The sequence below is a fragment of the Vespula pensylvanica genome, chromosome 14, assembly GCF_014466175.1.
Source record: "Vespula pensylvanica isolate Volc-1 chromosome 14, ASM1446617v1, whole genome shotgun sequence".
Taxonomy (NCBI): Eukaryota; Metazoa; Arthropoda; class Insecta; order Hymenoptera; family Vespidae; genus Vespula; species Vespula pensylvanica.
This window is the reverse complement of record NC_057698.1, coordinates 2,985,839-3,008,999: the sequence shown is the minus strand read 5'-3', so window position 1 is coordinate 3,008,999 and position 23,161 is coordinate 2,985,839. Positions and strand designations below refer to the sequence as shown.

Below are 23,161 nucleotides of genomic sequence, written 5' to 3'. Positions count from 1 at the left end.
GAGAGATTCTAACGACAAATGATTTGAACAAAAATTAAGAAAAAGAAAAAAAAAGGATAATAGTGATGTTCAATCAGTTTGATCTTGCCTTTCCCTTTCCGGAACATGAACAGGTAGTGAATCATCGATACGTACCTGAGATACTGTTACGACCATAAGAAAGTCTCTCTTTCTCTCTCTTTCTCTCTCTCTCCTCTCTTCTCCTCTCCTCTCCTCTCCTTCTCTCTTAGCTCTTTGCATTGTTCCCTTGGATACAACATAGAAACGCGTGCGTGGGCACGTCGTCGTTGTCGTTTCGGAATTCAAAATGAAACGTTGGAAACACACGGTCGAAGTTGATGAATTTGGTATGTGTTAAGTGAGTAGATATATGGTAGGTTGAAAAAAAGTGAGTTTTCTTCAATGGTGAATCGGTTGTTGTTGAGCAGGAGGAGTAAGAAGGGATGATAGGATAAAGTAGAAACAAAAAAAAAAATTTACAAAAATTTAACATGATTGCAAACATCTTTTTCTTCTTTTTTTTCGATTTTATTTTTAAGAAAAATTTCCGAAAAAAAAAACCATGTTAAATTCGTCAATGATAAGTATATATAAGTATTGATATTTAATGATACTACCATAACAAATGTTGATACAATAAATGATACTATGTACAATTAGATTTAAATAGATTCGATAACGTTTTTGTTAATTTTTTTTTCCTTCTTTTCTTCTTCTTTTTTTTCCTTTTTTTTTTCTTTTTTTTTTCAATCACGTTATCGCAAAGTTAATCGAGTAACTTACGAAACTATACGTATACTATACTGTGACTAAAGTATTTACTTACTAATTAGAGAACACATGTGAAAGTTATAGATATATATTGTTGACTATTTCAACTCACGGTAATGAGTGCAAATTAGAAATGTATTTCGTGCTTCGTCATCTTGCCTTTTCGAGCGTCACTTTTCGATAATGCATTTTTGTGTAATAATCTACGTTAAAGGATTTCACTTATCAAAATTAGATCGTTCAAACGTGTCGGTCAAAAAGTAAAATAGAAAAGCCTCTTCCGTGATGCACGAATTTCTCCTAAATATATATATTAAAAAAAAAAAAAAATAATAAAAATTAAGAAAAATAATAAAAATAAAACAAAAAAGAAAAAAGACATTCTGTGAATAGTTCAATTAGTTAAAGATGACACTAGGGCAACTTGAAAAATCTGCGATTTTTTGTCCACTTTAAGAATGAAATTTACAATATTTAAAAAAAAAATTTTACAATATTTAAAAACTCAAAAAAAGAAATAATCAAGAAAAGATTGAAGTCGCGTATTTTACAAATTGCCCTCTTATATAATAATTATAAAAAACATGAGAGAAAGAGATAATAAAAAACAATATGCAACGAACACGTAAAACAAAACCACAACATATTTCGTCATCATTCTTTCTAAATCCGAACACAACGTATCTACCTATTTTACAAACAGGCAATGGTAAAAGGAATTAAAAAAAAAAAAAAAAAAAGGAAGGACATGATTCGTAAAAAGTTACATCGCTCGCTCGCTCGCTCGTTCTAATAACAAAAGAAATAAAAACCAAAAACAAAAAAGAAACAAAAAAAAAAGAAAGCATGATAAAAAATGTTAAGACAAGAGAGTCATTTTCTTCGTTAATGCGATTCAATATGAACTTATCACGAACTTAATCGAATTTCTCGTTGAGGACCTTCTTCTTTAATCTTTTCATGGAATTTTTCGTTTCTTTTTTTTTCTTCTTTTTTTTTGGAAATGTCATCACGTGGTCAATTCAAGATATCGTTTGTTTTCGATCGAGCCATAACTGTGAGAATATCGTCCGCTGTAAGATGCTCTAGACCAAGCACCAGCTCTGTTCGAATAACTGTTGCAAGCTATCAACGAGTTCATGCCATTCGGCCTGTCTATCGGCACGCTTTGACCACGAGCAATACGATAGCTACCACTTTTTGATCGACCACTGTCTGTCAAAGGTACTCTTACATCATCAGTTACACCAATTTCCGTGTAAGGTTTCGGCCCTTTCGAACAATTGCTAAGAAACACGGCAGCGAATATAGCCTAAAAGAAATCGTTTCGTTTTTGATAGTAGAGATTTTTGAAATTAATAATTTACTCACTGTCAAGGATTCTTTCTTTCTTTTTTCCTTTTTTAATATTAGAACTATATAGCCAGTTAGTCTTTACTATATCCATCATTATTCGTGATTATTTTTAATTAATTTAATTTTATATCTATTGTTATTTATTTCAATCATTGTAGAAGAAGAAATTTGTAATCAGTGATTTTGATGGTTTTGATAGTTCTATTATTAAAATTATATTGAGTATAATTAAACTTACGATCATTAAGTGAAGAATAACAATAAACATCGAGGCATTTCTAAATCCAATGTTATCTAAAAGAATACCAGCTACACTGGGACCAATAAAGGCTCCCAACGCAAAGGTACTTGTCCAAAGACCACTTATTAAACCATAAGTTTCAAGATTATTTGGAAATCCATAAGATCTAAAAAAAAAAAAAAAGAATATTATTAATCAATTACGTTTTTTTGTAATTATATTAAACATAGCACCTAAAGATCGATAATTGCAGTTGACAACTTTATCCGTTGGCTTAGTTATTCTATTCGCGTTGCATCTTTATATTGATAGATGGCACTTGTGATCGTAGTTATCGACCAAGTATAAAGTATTGTCTCTCTTCAGGCGCAAAATGAATTGATCATAAAAAGAATTAAAGGTAATAAATAGAAAATGACATTTACATGCATGTTCTTAGAGCATCCGTGAAACTAGCAACCAATTGAGCAGACATTCCTAAACCATGGACAACGAGTCCACAAACCGTCATCCAAATCAATGTAGGATATGGTATGAAGGGTGCAGGTCCTACCAAAGAGAATGCAATAGCAACGAGAATACATCCTACTGCTGTTACCACCTGTAGAAGAAAAAAAAAAAAAACAAAAATCGATTAAGTTTTCACGTTTTATTAGATCGATCGTCAATCGAATTTTAAAGAGTTTTACTTTTGGATGTGAATATTTGTCACAAAACCAACCCCAGATTGGAGCAGTAAGAGCATAAGTGCCACCATTGATGACAAACATCAAGCCCAAAACTACATGACTCAAATTAAATTGACGTAAATGTGGTTCCAATGTTGCCTGTAAGAATCCTATACTCATACTAGTTGCAATTATCGACGAGGTTGCTACTAAAACTCCTGGAATCCTTAGTACCTTCGAAACACCTGAAAAAATTTTCGTGTCATTCGGATATCATGGATAGAGTTAGAAATATTAGAGATTTTCGAGTACCTCCAGTGTTTTGTGCATCCTGTTCACGATTATTATGCATTGGTAAAATGAATGCTGTCATGACAGCTGATAAAAAGAGTGCCGAACCTAGGACAGCAAATGGTGTTGTGTATCCACCGACCTAACAGAGACAATAATGTTTGTTTCATGTCTTTTACAGATGTATTGTTTCTTTTTTTATTTTTTTTTTTTTTATCAATCGTTTATAAATAATAAATTTGATGTTTTCGTTACGCGTGTATATATATACATATAATATATATAATATATATATATACCTGATAAAGAGCACCACCAACTGTAGGACCAACGATAAGTCCCAAACCAAAGAACGTTTCCAAGCTAGCAAATGTCGTCGCAACATTATTCGGAAATTCTTTAGCGATAATCGCAAAACTGGCAGTTAGAAAGGCGGCGTTTCCAAGTGCCTCGACAATCCTAATCAAGAAGGAGAGGATTATAAATGGATAGTGACCGTCGACCTTATCCAGCAGACCGAAAAAGATAGCACAAGTTCCTGTCGTCAAGATACCGCCATTGAATAACAACTTCGGACCGATCCAGTTTAACTGCAAACAGAAAAGATCTGAGACATTTTGATTAATTAAGAACAAAGGTCGTTAGTACTTTATCCTCGCATAATTGAAGCCTGAAAATTTATAAGAAATTTTTCACATTGGTATTTCTTTCGAGAACACGTTTATCTCTTATTATGGAGTTCGTTATCGTTTCGAGAGAATACGATCGTAACTAAAACGTAATTATTTTAACTTTCCTTTTTTTCATTCTAATTATATCTCAGTTGGTATTAATAAAACGAATGGAGTTTTATCAATCTTCGCTGATTGAGAAAGAGAAACGCAAGAGCCTAAACATGACTAATCATTTAAATCTAAGTGTTACGTCGGTAGTTGGCTTATGATCGAGTTATTTAATTATATTAAGATTTAATGTGTACTTTTCTTTTCCTTTTTCTTTTCCCTTTCTTTTCTTCTTCTTTTCTTTTATTATTTTTAATTAATATCAGGTATTACGATTGAGAACTCACGTGTTTTCCATAAACAGGACTGATGATGAAAACCACCAGCTCGAAAACTCCAAAGACCAATCCATACTCAGTTGGCGAGGCACCCTTTTTCTCAGCCTGTCGAAATTAATAATTACGTTATATTAATACCAAAATTGTTCTACATTTATGAGGATTTGACCAGCTACGCAGTTTATTATCTCTCGTTGGATTGCAATTAAACGGCTCGATAAGATAAAATATGATAAACTTTGTACATATAATGTACGTTCTTACTTATATATATATATATAATACGCCATCAAATTCTCGCAGAACTTTGACGCAGAAATAATTTCTCTATTTTTTTCTTTTTTTTTTTTTTCCTTTTATTTTCTTTTCTTTTTTGTCCTCTCTCAAAAAGTTCGAAAAAATTCCTGTAGAATTTTTATCGAATCGATTCGTCGTTTCTTTCCTCATTAGTTTATAATTCGATCCGAGCGAAAACTGAGATAAAATCTTTTTTCTTTTTTTTATATATATATTTTTTTCTTTTTCTTTTTTTTTTTTTTTTTTTTTTTTTTAATACATTCGAAAAAGATACTATTCGATAAACTTTATGTTATATCAACTTACGATACTCGTCGATGAGACAATAATTACACTAATTATGAGAGATATTTAATTAGAAACTCGAGATCTCGTTGAATTTTTTGTTTTATTTTGTTTTGTTTTGTTTCGTTTTTTCTTTTTCATGAGATAACAATTTGTCGAGACTAATTTCGCTATTCCTCGATTAAAGAGACGTAATTAAAGAAAATAAAGAAAAGATAATTAATATGTGCTCGTTTTTCTTTTCCTTTTTTTGTTTTTGTTTCTTTCTTATCTTCTTCTCATTTGCAAAAAAAAGGAAGAACAGGAAAAAGCAACTTGGAAAATTAATTAAAAAATTTCTCGACGAACATCGTGATTTTTATCGTAGAAGAAAGAAAAGCCGTGAAATTTTCTAATTTATCTTTACGATATCTCGTTCGTACGTTAACCCTTGAACTTTTAAAAGGACAACGAGAAAGACATATTCTCGACACTATTGTTCACACTTTTCTTTATTTTTTGTTTGAACTACTTTCGAAAACATCCTGATCATCGAAATCATTTCTTCTCCTAACAAGACAATAACTTCCACAACTAACCACGTTTATCGAGAAAAAAAGTATTATCAACTATTTAAAACCCATGCTCTTTACTTCGTAAACAACGTGAAAGCTAAATTCTTTTGTATTATAACGATAACGTTCAGAACATTAAAAGGAAAATATAAAACAAACAAAAATAAATAAATAAATAAATAAATAAATAAATTGATTAATTAATTAAATAAAATGAAAGAAAAAATGAGGAAAAAAATACTTCGAAATAAATATAACACGTTACAGCAACAATTACGATTACGATCAAACTAAAATTCGCGATTGAACGATCAATCCCTGTCAACAAAAAAAAAAAAAAAAAAAGAAAAGAAAAGAAAAAGATATAGAAAAGAAAAAAAGAAAAGAAAAAACGAAGCAAAAAAAGATGTAAAAGAAGAGGAAGAGAAACGAGAAATTTTACGATCTATCATTATTTTACCTCTTGAGGATAGAAGGGTGCCTGAAGAGAGACGCAGATGGCATTAGCAAAATCCGCGATACTGATCACTATGAGAGTTAGCCATTGTCTCTTGGTGAACTGACCCACCATGACGGATAGAATTTAATTATCGAATCAACAAACAATTTCTATCAACACTTAACAGTTTTGAATTAACTGATCTATTCGTTTGATGTTCGAGTATTAAAGACGCGTCCTCGCTAAGTTCTGATGAACTTGTCACTTGTAGTAAATAATCCGTTTTCTCTCTCTCTCTCTCTCTCTCTCTCTCTCTCTCTCTCTCTCTCTCTCTCTCTTTCTCTCTCTCTCTCTTCAGAATCGGTTCGGTCGTTCGTGAGATTTACGAAAAGACACGAACGTTCTCGCTTTGAAAGCTTCTCGTTGCTTTTAAGGTTGAGAGAGTCGAGACAGCAGGTCGGAGGTCGTTAGATATGTTCTACCACGTTCTTCTCTAATTTATTATCGACCAACGTTATTACTTCGAAACACATTGGAGCATTCCAATTCGGCCAATTCTAAACCGTGTCACAAGCTTTTTCTATGACTTACTTCTTACGACTGACTCTTCAAACATTTTCATACTCTTCTAGAAAGCTCTGAAGATTATTCTCTTTTTCATCCCCTCTTTCTCGTCTTCTCTCTCTCTCTCTCTCTTTTTCTATCTTCTCCTCTATCTCTTCTATATCATATTTTCTGTGTTTGCATGAATTGATATCTTTATAATGGATAAGAAGAAAATAGTTTAGATAAGTATTACTCCACTTATTTGTTTATTTGTCTGATTACTGTAATTTCTTTAACGAATTAATATTATTATCTCATATATTTGACTATATTGGAAAGTGATAGTTACAAATTATAAGAAAGAAAGTAAGAGAGAGAAAGAGAGAGAGAGAGAGAGAGAGAGAGAGAGAGAGAGAGTCAATATCCTATTATTTCGAGTAAACATAGGACGATGAGTAAACAGTATTTACGGATAGAATTTCGAAACTTCATTTATATATATATATCCATTTTTCTTCCATTGTTATTTATTTCGTTTAAATATTTCATTGGAACGATCGTTGCTTTTCATCGACTTTATTTATTCAGATTTATTTCTATGTACAAAGTTTCCTTTTTAATAATATAATAAATGTATATGTATATGTAGATAATGTAAATGCTATCACAAGTAAGTTAAACAAAAAAAAAAAAAATATCTTAAGATTAATACATGAAAGTTACTTAAGCTTTTTTTTTTTTCTCTTACTTTGGATTTTATGGTTGGTTTTTTTTTTTTTTTTTACTGCCTTCTATGAAAAACTATGTACAAGTTGGACGACAAATTTGTGGAAACGTGAGATCGATAAAATTTTTGATGTTTAGATCGAATATGAATCGACGAAACGATTGAACGTTACGTATGTATATGTACACGTATGCGTATTAGAGATCCATATGATTTTATATAAAACATTATTCTACGATGCTATCCGATTAAAAAAAAAAATGCATATATATATATATATATATATATATATATATATATATATATATTTGTTTTAGTCTGTTTTGTATAGTCTGTTTTTTTTTTCTTTTTTCATTTTTTAATTTTTATTTTTTGATAACGAACAGCTTTCGAAACACACGAAAGTTCGTTCGTTAATAAATTTAGTATTATTTTTTCAATATCGAATAGAATCATCCTGCACATGTCGTATCCTTGAAAAGAACGCATGCGAGTTTATAATATATACATATAAAATCATTAAATAAAGAAAGAAAAGAGAAAGAAATGCCAATTAATTTGGAAACTTTAAGTTCTTTCTTGAATGTAATATTTAAAGAAGAACGTACTGGTATTATCTCACACGCACGTTATTCATAAAAATAATAAAAATAATTATTCGATATTAGTAAGCCTTTCGATTTTTTTTTTTGTTTTTTAATTTTTTAATTCTTTTTCTTTCCTTCCTTCTCTTTCTTTTAATCTCCTTTGTTATAATAATATTGAAATATTCAATTATCATAAACTATACGTCACGTAGCCAAACTTTGAGTGGTATCTTCCTAAAGGCCGTATTAAGGAATGATAGGAAGTGTTTGGCAATGCTACTGCTCGCAGCCGGTCTCATTTCTTCAATTATCTCTTTCGCATTTTGATTGAGAAACTGATTCATCGCTTGACCAATCACGTTGTCGCCATTTAATTCGTCGATTATACGAAATCTTGCACGGCCAAGACTAAAATCTATCAGTAATCTGGTAAGTCCCATGTAACGTATACCATCTCGAATTTCTATAGCTCCTTGTGCACGTGCTATTGCCGCTACGTCACCTAATAAATCGATATAATACGATTATTATTATTATTATTATTATTATTATTATTATCATTATCATTATCATTATCATTATTATTATTATTGAAATATTTTCGATGGGTTGTAGGGTGAAATCGGGTAGGAGTTGGAAGATAAAGTTTTCTCATTTTTCGCATGCATTTTCTTTTTCCTTTCCTTACCGAAAAGTGCCCAAAAATCACCATGACTCTTAATGGGAAACAAAAGAACGTTCCCAGCCACTTCGTAACGACCCTGTAACTCGACCTTAGGAATAGTTAGATGAAGATCGATCCTCAAAGTGTTCAAATCCACTCGGACTTTCGTCATATTATAATTGCCAGCACCTAGGACTGTGATGTTCGAAAAAAGTGCACTAACTCTAACTGCACCTTGTCCATTTTCCATACCCAATTCTGGTATCGTTAATGGCTCGATCGGTGGCAAATCCAATTCCGGAATTCCTGGGTATTTGGAGAGAAAAAAAAAAGAGAAAATAAAGAAAGAGAGAGAAAGAGAGAAATGAAACAAGAAAGTTAACGATCGATGATAATTCTGTAATATTCCGTTTGGGTTTCGCATGAGCGCTTTTAAAATTAAATATCAAGTTTTTATTTCTTTTTCTTTTTTCTTTTTTTTTTTTTTTTCCTCTTATGGAAGCACTGTCTTGTTGACCGATGATGATTGATAGATTATGACATATTAATACTGAATTTCATCATCTTTGGAAAGATTAAGGAAAATTCTAAGGAAGTTGCGCGTTTACGTAATATTTAATATGAAATAAAACGACGTATTATTGTTCATCTTTTAATATGTCCGGGTGTATCATTAATTACTATAATAAAAAAAGAGATTATCCAGTATTATATAAATGTCTATTTTAATATACTGTCGCCATTAATAGCAACTTATTAATCCTTTCGCGTAGGGATTGCAACGTAAATTCATGGTACTTTCGATTGTAAGGTTACGTTAAAAAAAAAAAAGAAAGAAAAGACATAGTTTCGTGAATATCGAAGTTTCTTAGGAGTGGCGTTAAGTAAACCTTTTTATACCATCTCACCTTTCACCAAATAAGGCTTCAGATGGTTCAACGTTTTCGTCACGCATACCTCAAATTTGGGATCCTTTCGTGAACATGGTAGTATGTATTCCGCTGCAAAGGACAAAATTTACTTTTTATTATTCTTCATTTTTTTTTAATTATTCGACTGTAATCGAACTTTGTGAATTTGTTAAATCAACCTATGTAAATAAAAATAAGAGTAATATTTTCTTTTCCTTTCCTTTTTTTCTTTCTCTCTTTTTTTTTTTTTTTTTTTTTTTTTTCATAGATCATACGTTCGGGCAGAAATTAAATGTACTGGAAATCAGGTTACTGAACGATCGTAGATAGATAGAAGAAAGGAGAGAAGGGAGAGAGGGACGAAAAAGAAAAGAAATTGTAAGCTTGTCACGCAAGTAATTCAGGACCTTTGCCTTTTTCCCTCTGTCCTTACGCAATCACACTCTCACTTTCTTCGAAGACCCTCGCGTATATAATAGCTTCTCAAAGGACTTGGACAAACTTACTATGATATATTACGACTACGTGATTCTTCATTTCTTCGTAGAAAAGATATAATTCTAAACGTACGATCGGTTTGAAACTATTTAGATCCTTTCTTTTTTTTTCTACTTGTCTTTCTTTTTTTCTTTTTTTTATAAAATTTAAATCGATGAAACAATTCGAATTTTCCCGCCCATGGTCGAAGTCCATCGATACTCTTCTCGATACTCTTCTTATCCAATTTCAATTTCCTCTCACGTACTTATGTGTATAGTTTTACCGACGATCAATCCAAGGTCATATTCAAGGTATTGCCAATATGCCAATCATTTTTTTTTTCCTCGTCTCGAGTTCGTCTCGAATTTATACTGTGCGATTTACGACGTTGATCGATAAGATCGATCGGGTCGAGCTAATGTCTTGACACTCACGAGTATCTCTCTCTCATTCTCTCTTTCTCTCTTTATTTTTTTTTTTTTTATATTTCTTTTTCTCGATCTTGCAAGGTTTGCATCGATCAATTTGATCGAGCAAAAAGAAAACAAACAAGAAGAAAAAAAGAAGAAAAAATAAAAAGAAATAGAAACGATAAAAGATTAAACTCATGTTAAAAAAAGAAATTAAAAAGATAGAAAGTATTTAATACAAACTATGATCGACATACGATTCACGTTTTGGCGTCTATCAACAATGACACGTACATACATGTATCAGTTGCATTATCCCTTTTTTTTTTACCCATTTATGTATATTTTCGTTATTACGTAGTATTACGTGATCCATTGGAATCCATAATTACAGATGCGTCATTGCCACGACGATGATTGCATTATCACTTTCACTTGGTACTGTGTCTCGTTCGCACGTTCGAATTCGGTAATTCTTTTTCTTTTTTTTTCTTTCTTTCTTTCTTTCTTTCTTTCTTTTTTCTTTCATACGAACAATTAGATCGATCATCGTTGAAATTCGTTCGAGATGTCGATATCAAAACCGATTCACGATTCATTTATACGTATATTATAGATCACTGAGAAGAAAATTGGAAAACAAGAAACTGTAATCGGAGCTCAGTCAATCTTTTTTTTTTTTTTTTTTGAAATTATAAATAAAAGATAATTGCAAAAATGTATCTACGATTTAAGATGAATTTTGTTTTTCGATCGGCAAAGTTTGAAGAAAGGTGTCTACGCTTTTGCAAGTAACAAATACTCTTACGTTGTAACGAGTTGAGTTTATGAGCAGGCTCGGTACTTTCTCCGAGCGATCGACGATCCTCCGCATAGAATATTACGTAATCTCTGACATAACCATAGCCACGCCATCGAGAGTCGTTACGCCATGTTCCATTATGCCACATTATATCGACGAGTAACAATGCGTCCGATGTAATTCGACCCACGTTACGATCAACCAACCGAAATCCTCAATTCGTTCTTAACCGATCGATAAACCTCGAGAAACGACCTAGAATCGAGCTTGACCTACATAATTAAATTAATTTATTAAACCTTCTATCGATCGATCGATCATTTTTATCAAATTTGATCTATCAGATACAATCTCCTCAAATACAATATCCCGTTCATTTTCAATCAATGATTTTTATATTATGAAATACAAATCGATTGTTATACAAAAATATTAATTATAATTGAAAAATATAATTAAATAAAAATAATTAAAAAATATAATTTATTCACACACACACACAGACACATACATATGTATATATATGTATAAAAATTTGATATTATCATAAGAAACTTTTTGTTCGTGTAAATAAATTCAATACTTGTTATGTTATATTCCAATTTTTTATATATATATATATATATATATATATATATATATATGAAATAATGAAGAAAAAAGAAAGAGAAAAGAAAAACGTAATGGTTAATTATTATGTGATAATTATTGTGTATAATGAAATTAATTCGTAACGTTGAATAAAATCTTTAACGAATTAACATTTCAATATGAACGGTCATTCATGAAACGTAATAAGATTTGATTACGAGATCGCACGCCGTACGATTATATCCCACGTAAGGAAATAAAGCCTTCTCTCTTCCTAGTTTCAATCGAGACTATCTATCGTACGTTGTAGAAACGTGTGAGACTACGAGGATGCTGAAACAAACAAACTTTCACCGATTCCTTCCGAAGTTAATATTACCTAAGACCCATAATATTCTCTAGGGAAAAATGATCTATTACAAAAATGATTGAACGTAAGATCTACAAAAAAAAAAAAATTGCTAAATATATATATATATACATTCTTTTTTAACCATATACAATGGCAAATTTATGCACAGGTTGTAAAGATTGTCGGTTCGGGTCCTATATATAAAAACCAGAACCCTCATACGACAATATAAAACAATTTTTATTACAATATAATATTATATGATATAAAATTTATATCATAATTTTATATAATATAACAAATTTAATTTAATAAATAATTTGGAGCTTTATCGATACATAATTTTTATATTTATACTTGCCAGTATATAGTCAATGTATTTCTCATGTCATCATTTAAATGATAGATTTGATTTTAATTGGATCAAAAAAAAAAAATAAAAAAATAAAAAAAAACTATAAGGCATTATTTAAAGGTTAAATCCGTCAATGTACAATGTTAGAGTACGTATAAATCTTACGAGTAACAAAATCTGGCTCGTTCAGTCCTGGATCATCCGATTTGAAATCCTGACAGATGATCGATCCATGAAACACAAAGGTTAGCAGTACGATGACATTTATCACGTTCTTCAAACGAATCATTTCGATAACTTGGTATCCTTGATCTAATCGAAGATTTCCAAACTATCGAAACTACAAATTTCTCTCTCTCTCTCTCTCTCTCTCTTGTCTTTTTTTCTCTCTTATATACACTTTTTCTTGATGATAACTAAAACTCGCAAATGAATCTTAATTTAGAAAAAAAAAAAAAAATACGTTCGCGTTATAACTGGTTTTGATCGATCAAGACATTTTTTTTTTTTTTTCATTCGCGATAATGAAAACTCGAGAGGGTAGAATAGGTTTCAATGGGGGGGAAACAAAAAAGAAAGAAAGAAAAAGTATAAAAATAGAACGAATTGGAATTTTAGAAAGGACAATTATATGAAAAGTGGTGATCGGAAATGGACCAGGTGAGTATCTAGTTGGCTGCTTTACGATATACTAAAGACGGTTCCCCTTCATATTCTGGCTTATATGCGAGAACCCCCTACTCTTAATACTACTCCGACTTTACAACTCACGAGTTTAAGAGCTTCGTCCGTTACCGTCTCTCCTTCACTATTTTCTTCCGTTAAAAATAAGCATCGCACGCATTAATCATCGCGCTCACACTTTTTTCTCATACCTCGCGATAAATTTTCTCATACCTCGCGAAAAATTTTTCTATATCGAGTAAATGCCTGACTTTATTTGATCTATTTATCTAATCAAATTCTTTTTCTTTCTTTTCTTCTTTCTTTCTTTTTCTTTTCTTTCTTTCTTTTTTTTTTTCTATGGTTTTATATATGCAGACATAATCATTCGAAGATTGTACAGATCATGGCAATAATCATGATTTTTTAGTCTGTAGATATTTATAATATTTTATATATATATATATATATTTTTTTTTCTAATATTTATAAGCATTTTTACAATTAACTTATTCCTATAGTTTTAACTATCGAATGGTCTCTTATAATCTTATAATATTTCTCAAAAAATTCTTTACGATTAATAATAATAAGTTATGTTGAAGTATCTTGAAATGAATGAAAACTTAGATTCGATATGATCATGATCCTTTGAATTTACACGTGTCATTGTAATTAATAATATCTTTACAATTTTTTATATTTACGAACTCGTTATCGACCGACATATAAAAGAAATTTTTCGAAGGATTATTAAAAAAAGAAAAGAAAACAAGAAAAGAAAAGAAGAACGAGAAATAATTGATGTTTATATGAGAAAAATTATATGATTAAAATTGTATAAAAAATGAATGATAATATAGTTCGTGTACACCTTAAGAACACTTAGCAATATACATACACAAGTATACAATGAGATTTTATCTTATATAAAACTCCTTTTTATTTAATATGATGTTCGATATGAGGTATTAATGAGACGGAAAAATAATTTTTTCTATATATGAATCATATAGTTATTATATTTGAAACATATTAATTAGATCATTACCATTTGTCTATACGTACTTACGTATTACGTGTTTCTTTTAAATAAAAAATGTAACTTGTTGTTTGATCTAATTTTTTATTGTTGGCAAACTCTCATGATCTCTCGAACTTATTTTCTTTTATTATATGTTAATGAATAACTAGTTTCCTTTTATGTAAAAATTCATCAATTGTCTTTTATTAAATGACAGTCGGTTTAATAATTAAAGTTTTCACGAAAGATAAACAAGATAAATAGTTTTTCTTGTTATTTCTTTTTTCTTCTTCCTCTACCTCTTTCTTTTTTTTTTTTTTTTTTTTTTTTCTTTTCTAATTATCAAAACGTAATATCGAAAAGAATTAAATTGCAATAATTCGAGCATTTATCCAACGAGAAAAGATTCATTGTTAAATCAATACGATGCTTTTTGAAATACGTATGTTAGTCGGCCATGAATTTTGAACGACCCATTGTCTATCCAAATTTGTCCTGCGTGACGTTCCATTATTTATAATCATCATCATTGTTATCTTTGCAAATTATTCTTGACTTTCTTGAATCGTACAAGAGTAAACTCTTCCTGTTTTCCTGTTTTCTAAGTTCTCGTAATCAGTATTGAAAAGTCTGTAATTGTAAATCCTTTTTTTTTTTTTTTCCTCAACGAACATCGAATATAATAACTATAGAATAGTAGAGTATTTTTTCCTTTTGTTCTTTTTCTTTTCTTTTCTTTTTTTTTTTTTTCTTTTTTTTTAATATCTTACAAAAGTTCAAACATGGTTTTCCATGAATAAAAGAAACGTGTAGATCGTTAGTCATCCTAATAAAGTCAACACAAAGGCGAAGATCATCGTACGAAAGTAATTAGAGATGCATTGCATGTTTCTATTCGTAGTATAATATATCGTATCTTCTTCAGTATACAGTATTACAATATATGTATGATGAGTATAAAGAAAGAGAAAGAGAGAGAGAGAGAGAGAGAGAGAGAGGCACGAAGGTCTTTGTAAAAGTCAAACAAAGTTCCTCGAAAACGTTCGTTTTGCAATACTCGTAATATAAAGCCATTAGATTATTATTCCCCTCGTGTAGTCTTCTCAAACGTCGATGACTCGATTTATAAGTTCGTTCGTTAGTGTCATAAGCTATTTATTATATATTATATATGATATATATATATATATGTGTGTGTGTTATATAATACGAAATAAGTGTTGCATTTTTAATTTTTATATTTTTCAATCTATATATAATATAAAATATATATATATTTAAATTTTTATAAATTTTTAAACATATAAATTTTTCTACATATAATAAATTGAAATATAAATATTATATGATGTAATATAAAAATATGATATTATCATATTATTATATTCCTAATATATATGAATATACAATTTAAGATCGTATTCTTAAAAATTAAACATAATTAAATATATGTGTGTGTGTGTGTGCAAGTATATATATAATTTGTTGTGATTTGATAAATAGGTAGATAAAACATTGTTTTATTTCTCGACCATTTTCTCACGATCCTTCTTACAATATTAAAAAAGCTGAACATTGTAGTTATGATTGCTGCAATATACTGCAAAGCCTGTATTTTTCCACATCAATTTCATCGTGTCTTTCTATCCTTTTCTCTCTCTCTCTCTCTCTCTCTCTCTCTCTCTCTCTCTCTCTCTCTCTCTCTCTCTCTCTCTCTCTCTCTCTCTCTCTCTCCTTCTTTATCTCTTCCTTCCTTCAATTTTTCGACTTCTCAAGAACATTTCCAAATTATGTAAATGGCAGTATCTTTTCTATATTTCTACTTTTTTATTTCTTTTTCTTCCTCTTCTTTAAAATATTCCAGCATTTTCAAGGAAGAGTCGAAATTTAATTAAAATATTATGAATTTGGTATATATAAAGTTGTCAGAGTTAATAGGATTGGTTAATTATGCGAGTTTACTATTCGAAAATTCGAGGTATTAAATAGAAGGTCGGTATATCTAATATTCAGCCTAAGTAACATTAATTGTCGTTTTTTTTTTTGTGTGAAATATTTATACGTGGCGCTGTTATTATCGTGAAACACGATTACACAAATGTATTCAAGTTTGCATATCGTCAGGCGTTTTATAAGTAGCACTAGGAAGTTTCCTAATTTTTTTTTCTGTTCTTTTTTTTTTTATCTCGTTGATATTTTCTGATATTTGAATGAAACATCGTAACAAAATTTTGAATTAATATTTATTTATTTAAGATTATAAAATATATTCATGTGACGTCAGCCTGTAGAATGATCACCCGTTCTACGAGTACGTCCGAACGAACTTAATTCTCTTTTATTTTTATACATATAACATATATATATATATATATATAATTTGTCATTTTTTATTTATTAAATAAAATAAAATAATAATTTATTAATTTATAATGGTAGCAATGTGTCGATAGGATACTTGGAAAAAATGTTATTCATTATGGTTTTAAATATACCGCTAACAGTTTCCTCCAAAGCAGGTTTAAATTTGACGGCAATTAATTTCCAATTATCATTTAAAAATAAATTCATTACTTCCGCGAGAGTTTTGTCACCGTCGAATAAATTATCTAAATGTAGTTTAACGTTATGTATATTATAATCGACGTACAAATCGTTCACTCGAAAGTGTTCTTGACCGGTTTTAGGTTCATGGTAACGTTCTAATTGAACTTTTAAAAAGAAATCAATGTCGGTTAAATTGGCAGAAGATGATCCATTTCCTGTGATTGGTAACATCAAGATATTTCCGTTCAAGCTGTATTTTGAAACCATTTCCAGACGTGGATTATTTATTTTCAATTTAAATTCATTTTTGTTCACGTCGAACCTAACAAATTATTTATCAATTATTAATTACTAAAATTTTGTTATTATGTATATAATTTATGTTTATATAATTGCATAATTTTATAAATAATCAATTTTATTCGACAATTATTTTTTTCATAATTTCCAGTAACTTACTTGATATTCTTTAGAACGAAATTAATTCCATTGTAAATTTTGATATCAGTGAAAGAAGAGGTTATAGAACTGGAACCAGTTGTTTGATTGAAATCTAGTCGATCGATGTGTAATGGTTCGCAAGGAGGAATATTAAAATCTGGAATTCCTTCTTTCAGATATGGTTTTATATGTTCCATACTGCTTTTCATACATCTATTCCAATTTGGATCACTCCGGTGACATATTTTGAAGAAAGGTGCTATAAAATCAATTGACAATCAAACTTAAATAGATATAACGATTCAACGATACTTTGTTCTTGATAATAATGGCACGTTCGTTGTTCCACATACTTTTATGGTGCACACACTTACGTGACATCAAAATAGGATCTGAGTCACACTCTATAATACGATCTAAAGAGTGATCTAATACTTTAGAAATTTCATTTAAATCTCATCGTCTTTAAGTTTATCTATTTTATCTGTCTGTTCAAAAAGAAAAAGAAAAAAAAAAAAAAAGAAAAAGAAAGAAAAGAAAAAAATTTCTTTTCTGTTATATACTCACGTAAGTTTGGTACGTATTCTTCAGATTGTACAAAATTCAACACTACGTTCAACAGGAACGTCAAAAATAATATCGAATTCTTTTTCATGGTGATTGCAACGAGAGTTCTGAACGAAATGACTCTCTTTGCTCCTTCGAAATCGAGAACGTAAAATGCTGACGAGAATTAGTTGACCTGTAATCGTTCGCCGAGTAATGAAAATTTTCTGTAAGAATTCCATACATATTTGCATTTCATCATTTTTATTTCGTATGAACTCATTTGAGAGGCACGTTTGAAAAAAAGAAAATTCTAAAAAGAAGAAAGAAAGAAAGAACCAGACATTTTTATTCATCTAGTAATTCACCTTCTAATGAATTAACTAGACATTATTAGAAAACTCGATCGATAACCTTGTTCTCTATATCGTAATTAAGTACTGCATAACTTTCTTCTATTTTTTCTTTTTCTTTTCTTTTCTTTTTTTTTTTTAAACCACGTTTTATTTACATCTATTCATTTAACGATTAGCAACTAATATTTATTTGTTAAAAACGATAGAGATACGTTAGAAAAAGAAAATCTTTTTATCATTTCTTTTTCTTTATATATATATATATATATCTTTTTTTTTAGAAAAGAAGATAAAGGAACCAAACACATTTATTCGACTAGTAATTAATTCTAATAATGAATTAACTATAAACGTTACTATAAAACTCGATCGGTAACCTTGCTCTCTATATCGTAGTCACTGCATGACTTAAGGAAACGATTTCCAAATGATAAAAAGAGAGAATAGTTATCTGACCAAGATCGACATGTCAAGAATGACTTGGTCCATGGCCCAGATCGTATGCCCTTCCACGATCGCCTATAAAAATACCTCGTAGACGTATCGTACACTTGCATTTAGTGTTTATCTATCTATTCGTACGTATTAAAACGTAAACAAAGTCTATAGGTTTTTATTAGTTAAAAAACTCGTCGAAAATTAACAATTGATAATCAATCAAGGATTGAGAGATGTTCCTCGAGAGATCCATCGATCGTTTCGGTTGATCCCGTCGAGAGAACGAGGATTCGTTATCCTAAACCGATCGAATTTATTTGTACGATTATTTCAATAGTTCTAATAATAATCATAATCGTTATCATCGTGCTTATGCTCGTATACAAGCCAGTCTACGTTTGGATAGATTATGATCGAAAATAAATAATAATCGAGAATCGAGAATAATTCAAAGTTCTTAAAAGAAAGAACAGCTTTTAATTATATACAAAATATTTGCAAGAGAGAGAGAGAGAGAGAGAGAGAGAGAGAGAGAGAGAGAGAGAGAGAGAGAGAGAGTAAGAGAGAAAGAAGAAGAAAGATAAAAGATGTGGAAATATTTGAAAATATTACTAGGATTTTATATGCTAGTTTTAGCAAAGTGTTCGTTATTGGAGATGTCTCAAACGATGTGGGCTAAATTGTTAGCAGGTGGTTTATCGAAAGTTGGCCAATTAGATCCATTGAGAGTTCCAATGGTGAAGGTCGATCAATCGGAAGGTAACACTAGTTACAGGATGATATTAAGAAACATAGAGATATCAGGATTAAACGATTCGACGATAGAAAGTATTCACGTGGCACGTGGAAAATTGAGATCTAATCTGAGCGAATTAGAAGCTGGATATGTAACTTACAGCGATTTAGGTGATCTCGAATCGATCCGATACAAATTTCACACGGTTGTTAATAATATGAGGAAGGATAATAGTGACGATGTTACCACGAGCGAATTTAATTCGTCTCGATCTAACGATGATCGATTCGAAAGGATAACACAGTATCAGCCTCGACATACTGCTTACGAAAAATCAAGTGAAAGTAATTACGGAAGTTACGAGCAACGACGACAAGCTCGTTTCGATGAACGTAGTTATCAAGAACCTCGAGAAAAAATGACCGAATTTACAACAACGGATTCTTCTTACATGAGAAATTTAAAGATTGAAGAGAGAATGGAAACTCATAGGACACCTGATAACTTGAAATATCCCTCGAGCGTTCACGTTATATACGCACAAAGTTTAAAGAACACGAAAGCGAATCAAGAGATTTCTAGAAATGATAAAGACGAACCAGATTGTTCTGGTAGTTCTGATTCAAATAAAAGTTCATTTTCAATGCAAGATCATGGAAGTTTTCAAACGTCTGAACAAAATCATGAAGACGTTCATGTTTCAGCTTCAGAAAATAGAGAAATTAAATTGGAACGACCGATTGAAAGATCAAGTACATCGTATTTTACCGAACAACGTAGGAATTACAAAACGAGTGGTAATGTCGATGGAAAATTGCAACAATCGACCGAAAGATCAACTACGTCGTATTTTGCTAATCAACGTAGGGATTATCAAGAAAATGGTAATGTCGATGGAAAAGTCGAAATAATGTCTCAAAGATCGGACTCGATTAAATCGTCCGATCAAAGATTAGAAAATAGGCCAGGTTACATTGATATAATCTACGCCGATGAGAAAAATTCGAATGGGGTTAAACATTTTGGTAATATGAGATTGCAGGCTAATCGAGAAGCGAAAGTTTATGGATTTGAAGATGTCATGAAGGTTTAAACATTTCTTGCTGTCATTGCTTTTTTTTTTTTTTTTTTTTTTTTTTTTTTTAATTTATTTATAAAGAAAAATAATGAACATTTATTGATAGGATATTCAAGAGAATGCGAGAATGTTTATTCATAATTTTACCGAGGGTGAGTCATTGACGAAGATGAATGATCGTATTAAGAAAGCATTAGAAGAAAAAAGATTAAAAGATCTAGCAAGATACGCAGCAAATTATCAAGAAAAGGAAGGATACTTCGAGGAGGGTATGGAGTTGATTTATCATTATGGCGGAATGGGAAATGAATCAAAAGAAATTAGACGTATAAAACGTGCTCATCCGGAAAATGATTCAGAGGTATCTGATATTATTTATTATAATAATAATAATGAGAATAATAATAATTGTTATTATTATTGTTATTGTTATTGTTATTGTTGTCGTTATCGTTACGATGATCTAATAGTTCAGATCGAAGTAACAGTAGTTGCGTAAAAGATGTATATACAATAAAGTGATTTTCACAAGGACGACGTGATGCACGTGATCATGCGAATACGCGTGCCACTTCTTCGTGTGAAGTCTGAATATATGCTCACAGGAAAAGTGGGAGAAGAGATATTAAGGGGGAATGGATTACTAGCCGGAAATTTCAGTAAGTTTATATAATAATTCTTTTATTTTATTTCGCTATTTTTCTTTTCCTTTTTTTTTTTTTTTCTAAAATAACCTAGATCATATTTAAATGATGTTATATTAAAAATTTCTTATCGTCATTATTTTATTATATTTAGATATAATATGAAACTTGATATTTAAGTTGACAGATTTATATTGAAATTAAAATAAGAGTAATATGAAAATAAGTAAGTTAAAATATATAATTAAATAATTAATATATATTTCATATGAGTGTATATATATATATATATTTGATTGAAAATAATAACTAAAGTATATATGATAATTATGTATAATATATTATACATAAACATATATGTTCGAGATAACATAAATTATTTGACCTAAAATACTCAAAAGTATGAAAATATATTGGAAAAAGAGAAAAAATAAGTAAAGAATTGAAGTAATTAAATTCAATTAGATAAAACAGGTCAGATTAAGTATAATTCGTTTAGAATTGATTTCAGTATTAAAGTTTGATATTAATTATTCTTCTTATTAAATTTTCTTTTTCTTTCTTTTTTTTTTTTTTTTTTTTTTTTTATTATAAACAGCCGAGCTTCTCGGTGATTTCACAGTTGAATTGAAGAAAGATAAAAACGATTCGATGACAGTACGTGCCACCAGGGCAAAATTAACATCGAAAGATAAAAGAATCGATCTTCAAGGAATGAATGAGGAAGGACCTGTAAAATCTATATTAACTCAAGGTATGTTCGGTTACAGTGAAACGAGAAATCTAACAAAACGAAAGTTCGTTGAATCGTTCGTGTTAAGGTATACGTCGATATATTGATTATCAAATGGAAATCCTATATGGTCATGGTTCGTACAACGTACCGCATGAAACGTCTATTACGAGAGCGTAATTACATAATCCCATAGTATTATGTATGTAATACATGCTTTAAATGCCTATGTAGATATTTACCTGTAAATCTTTAAAAGAAGTTTCTTCTTTGATGAACGTGAAATTCACTTCGTCAAGACTTCTCTTAAATGCCTATCTCATAATCTTTTTTACTTTCAAATGGATAAATTATGATAAATAATTGAAGCATGCGATTTTTAAAAAACTCTAATGGATATTTATTATTATTGTTATTATTATTATTATTATTATTATTATTATTATTATTATTATTATTATTATTGTTATTATTGTTATTGAATATGTATGATATAATGAAAGATCATTTTTTTTTTGTTTTTTTTTTTTTTTGATATAAAAAATCTAATATTAGTACAATATATAGATATATAATACAGTATATAATATATTAATATTTCGTATTACTAATATCTATTACTAATATTAGATTACTATATTATACCTGCATACTATGACTAATCTATTATACTAGTATAATATAATATATTTATTATCTACTAATTATATTACACTAACTAATATACTAATATAGTATATAATAGATTTAATATTATTAATATTTAGTATTATAATTACAAATATTTATTACTACTAATATTACATATCTTATGTATATTTATATATTTATATATACAGCTGTATATTCATATATATAAGTATATATATATATATATATATATATATATATATATGTATATAAACAGAGATGAAAAAAGAAAGGATCGAACGTAAAAGTAAAAGCTTTCGCTTTCATGAGAGATTGACTTAATAATACGGCTTCGTAACGAAGTAAACTCACTTAATCTTTCATTCATGTTTGACTTTCCTCGACAGGTTTAATGGCTGCCGAAGCAGTTGCAGCTATGCTTGCCGATGACTTGACAACCAAGGCTCTCAGCGAGAAAACAGCTGATGCTATGGTATATCGGATGTATAATGATCTTCCAATGATTAATTAATTCGGTGACAGATCTTTTTATTATTATTACATTTTACTCGCCATTATTATTATTATCATTAGCTTATTAATTTTTCTGTTAATCTATAATTTTTTAATTGTATCTACCTAATCGTTCGTTCATTTATTTATGTATTTATTTATTTATTTTAATGAAAGCAATCGTGTTATTACGAATTAACAACAATTGCGTCGTAACATCGATGTTGATTAATTTTTAATGAAATTGATTTGCATAACGCACTGATGTGAAACCATATATAAACGTCGACCACAAAATGTTAGAAAAGTTATTTAGATTCAGACATGCATATACACATATACACACTTACATTAACTTGCAATTAGTTCAACTTATCTTATTTTTAAATACATTATAGATACGTTAATAATAATATTATCATTAT

General features: G+C 29.5%; 4 protein-coding genes across 6 annotated transcripts; 1 reads left to right on the top strand and 3 right to left on the bottom strand.

The window, feature by feature from the left end:
- Positions 1-710: 710 nt before the first annotated feature.
- Positions 711-6,572, bottom strand: LOC122634298 (MFS-type transporter SLC18B1-like). The gene is made up of 8 exons (XM_043823106.1): positions 5,984-6,572; positions 4,397-4,492; positions 3,627-3,917; positions 3,349-3,469; positions 3,058-3,281; positions 2,794-2,969; positions 2,366-2,534; positions 711-2,083 (listed from the first exon to the last, which is right to left on the bottom strand). The coding sequence occupies exons 1-8, from the start codon at positions 6,092-6,094 to the stop codon at positions 1,781-1,783; spliced, it is 1,491 nt and encodes a 496-aa protein (XP_043679041.1). The 5' UTR covers positions 6,095-6,572; the 3' UTR covers positions 711-1,780.
- A 998-nt stretch (positions 6,573-7,570) lies between these two features.
- On the bottom strand, positions 7,571-13,090 carry LOC122634299. 2 transcript variants are annotated; one of them, XM_043823108.1, is made up of 4 exons: positions 12,553-13,090; positions 9,395-9,487; positions 8,511-8,792; positions 7,571-8,324 (listed from the first exon to the last, which is right to left on the bottom strand). In XM_043823108.1, exons 1-4 carry the CDS (start codon positions 12,674-12,676, stop codon positions 8,020-8,022), a joined length of 804 nt encoding a protein of 267 aa, XP_043679043.1. In that variant the 5' UTR covers positions 12,677-13,090; the 3' UTR covers positions 7,571-8,019. The 2 variants fall into 2 exon arrangements, with proteins under 2 accessions (XP_043679043.1, XP_043679042.1); XM_043823107.1 differs by lacking the exon at positions 12,553-13,090 and adding an exon at positions 9,904-10,335.
- Positions 13,091-16,460: 3,370 nt separating this feature from the next.
- LOC122634301 (protein takeout-like) lies at positions 16,461-17,727 on the bottom strand. The gene is made up of 3 exons (XM_043823111.1): positions 17,630-17,727; positions 17,081-17,321; positions 16,461-16,943 (listed from the first exon to the last, which is right to left on the bottom strand). Exons 1-3 carry the CDS (start codon positions 17,715-17,717, stop codon positions 16,502-16,504), a joined length of 771 nt encoding a protein of 256 aa, XP_043679046.1. The 5' UTR covers positions 17,718-17,727; the 3' UTR covers positions 16,461-16,501.
- A 1,241-nt stretch (positions 17,728-18,968) lies between these two features.
- Positions 18,969-22,843, top strand: LOC122634296. Of its 2 annotated transcripts, XM_043823105.1 has the most exons (6): positions 18,969-19,749; positions 19,843-20,225; positions 20,323-20,577; positions 20,749-20,875; positions 21,459-21,614; positions 22,631-22,843. In XM_043823105.1, the coding sequence occupies exons 1-6, from the start codon at positions 18,990-18,992 to the stop codon at positions 22,753-22,755; spliced, it is 1,806 nt and encodes a 601-aa protein (XP_043679040.1). In that variant the 5' UTR covers positions 18,969-18,989; the 3' UTR covers positions 22,756-22,843. The 2 variants fall into 2 exon arrangements, with proteins under 2 accessions (XP_043679040.1, XP_043679039.1); XM_043823104.1 differs by having other exon boundaries at positions 18,969-20,225.
- The last annotated feature ends 318 nt before the right edge of the window (positions 22,844-23,161 follow it).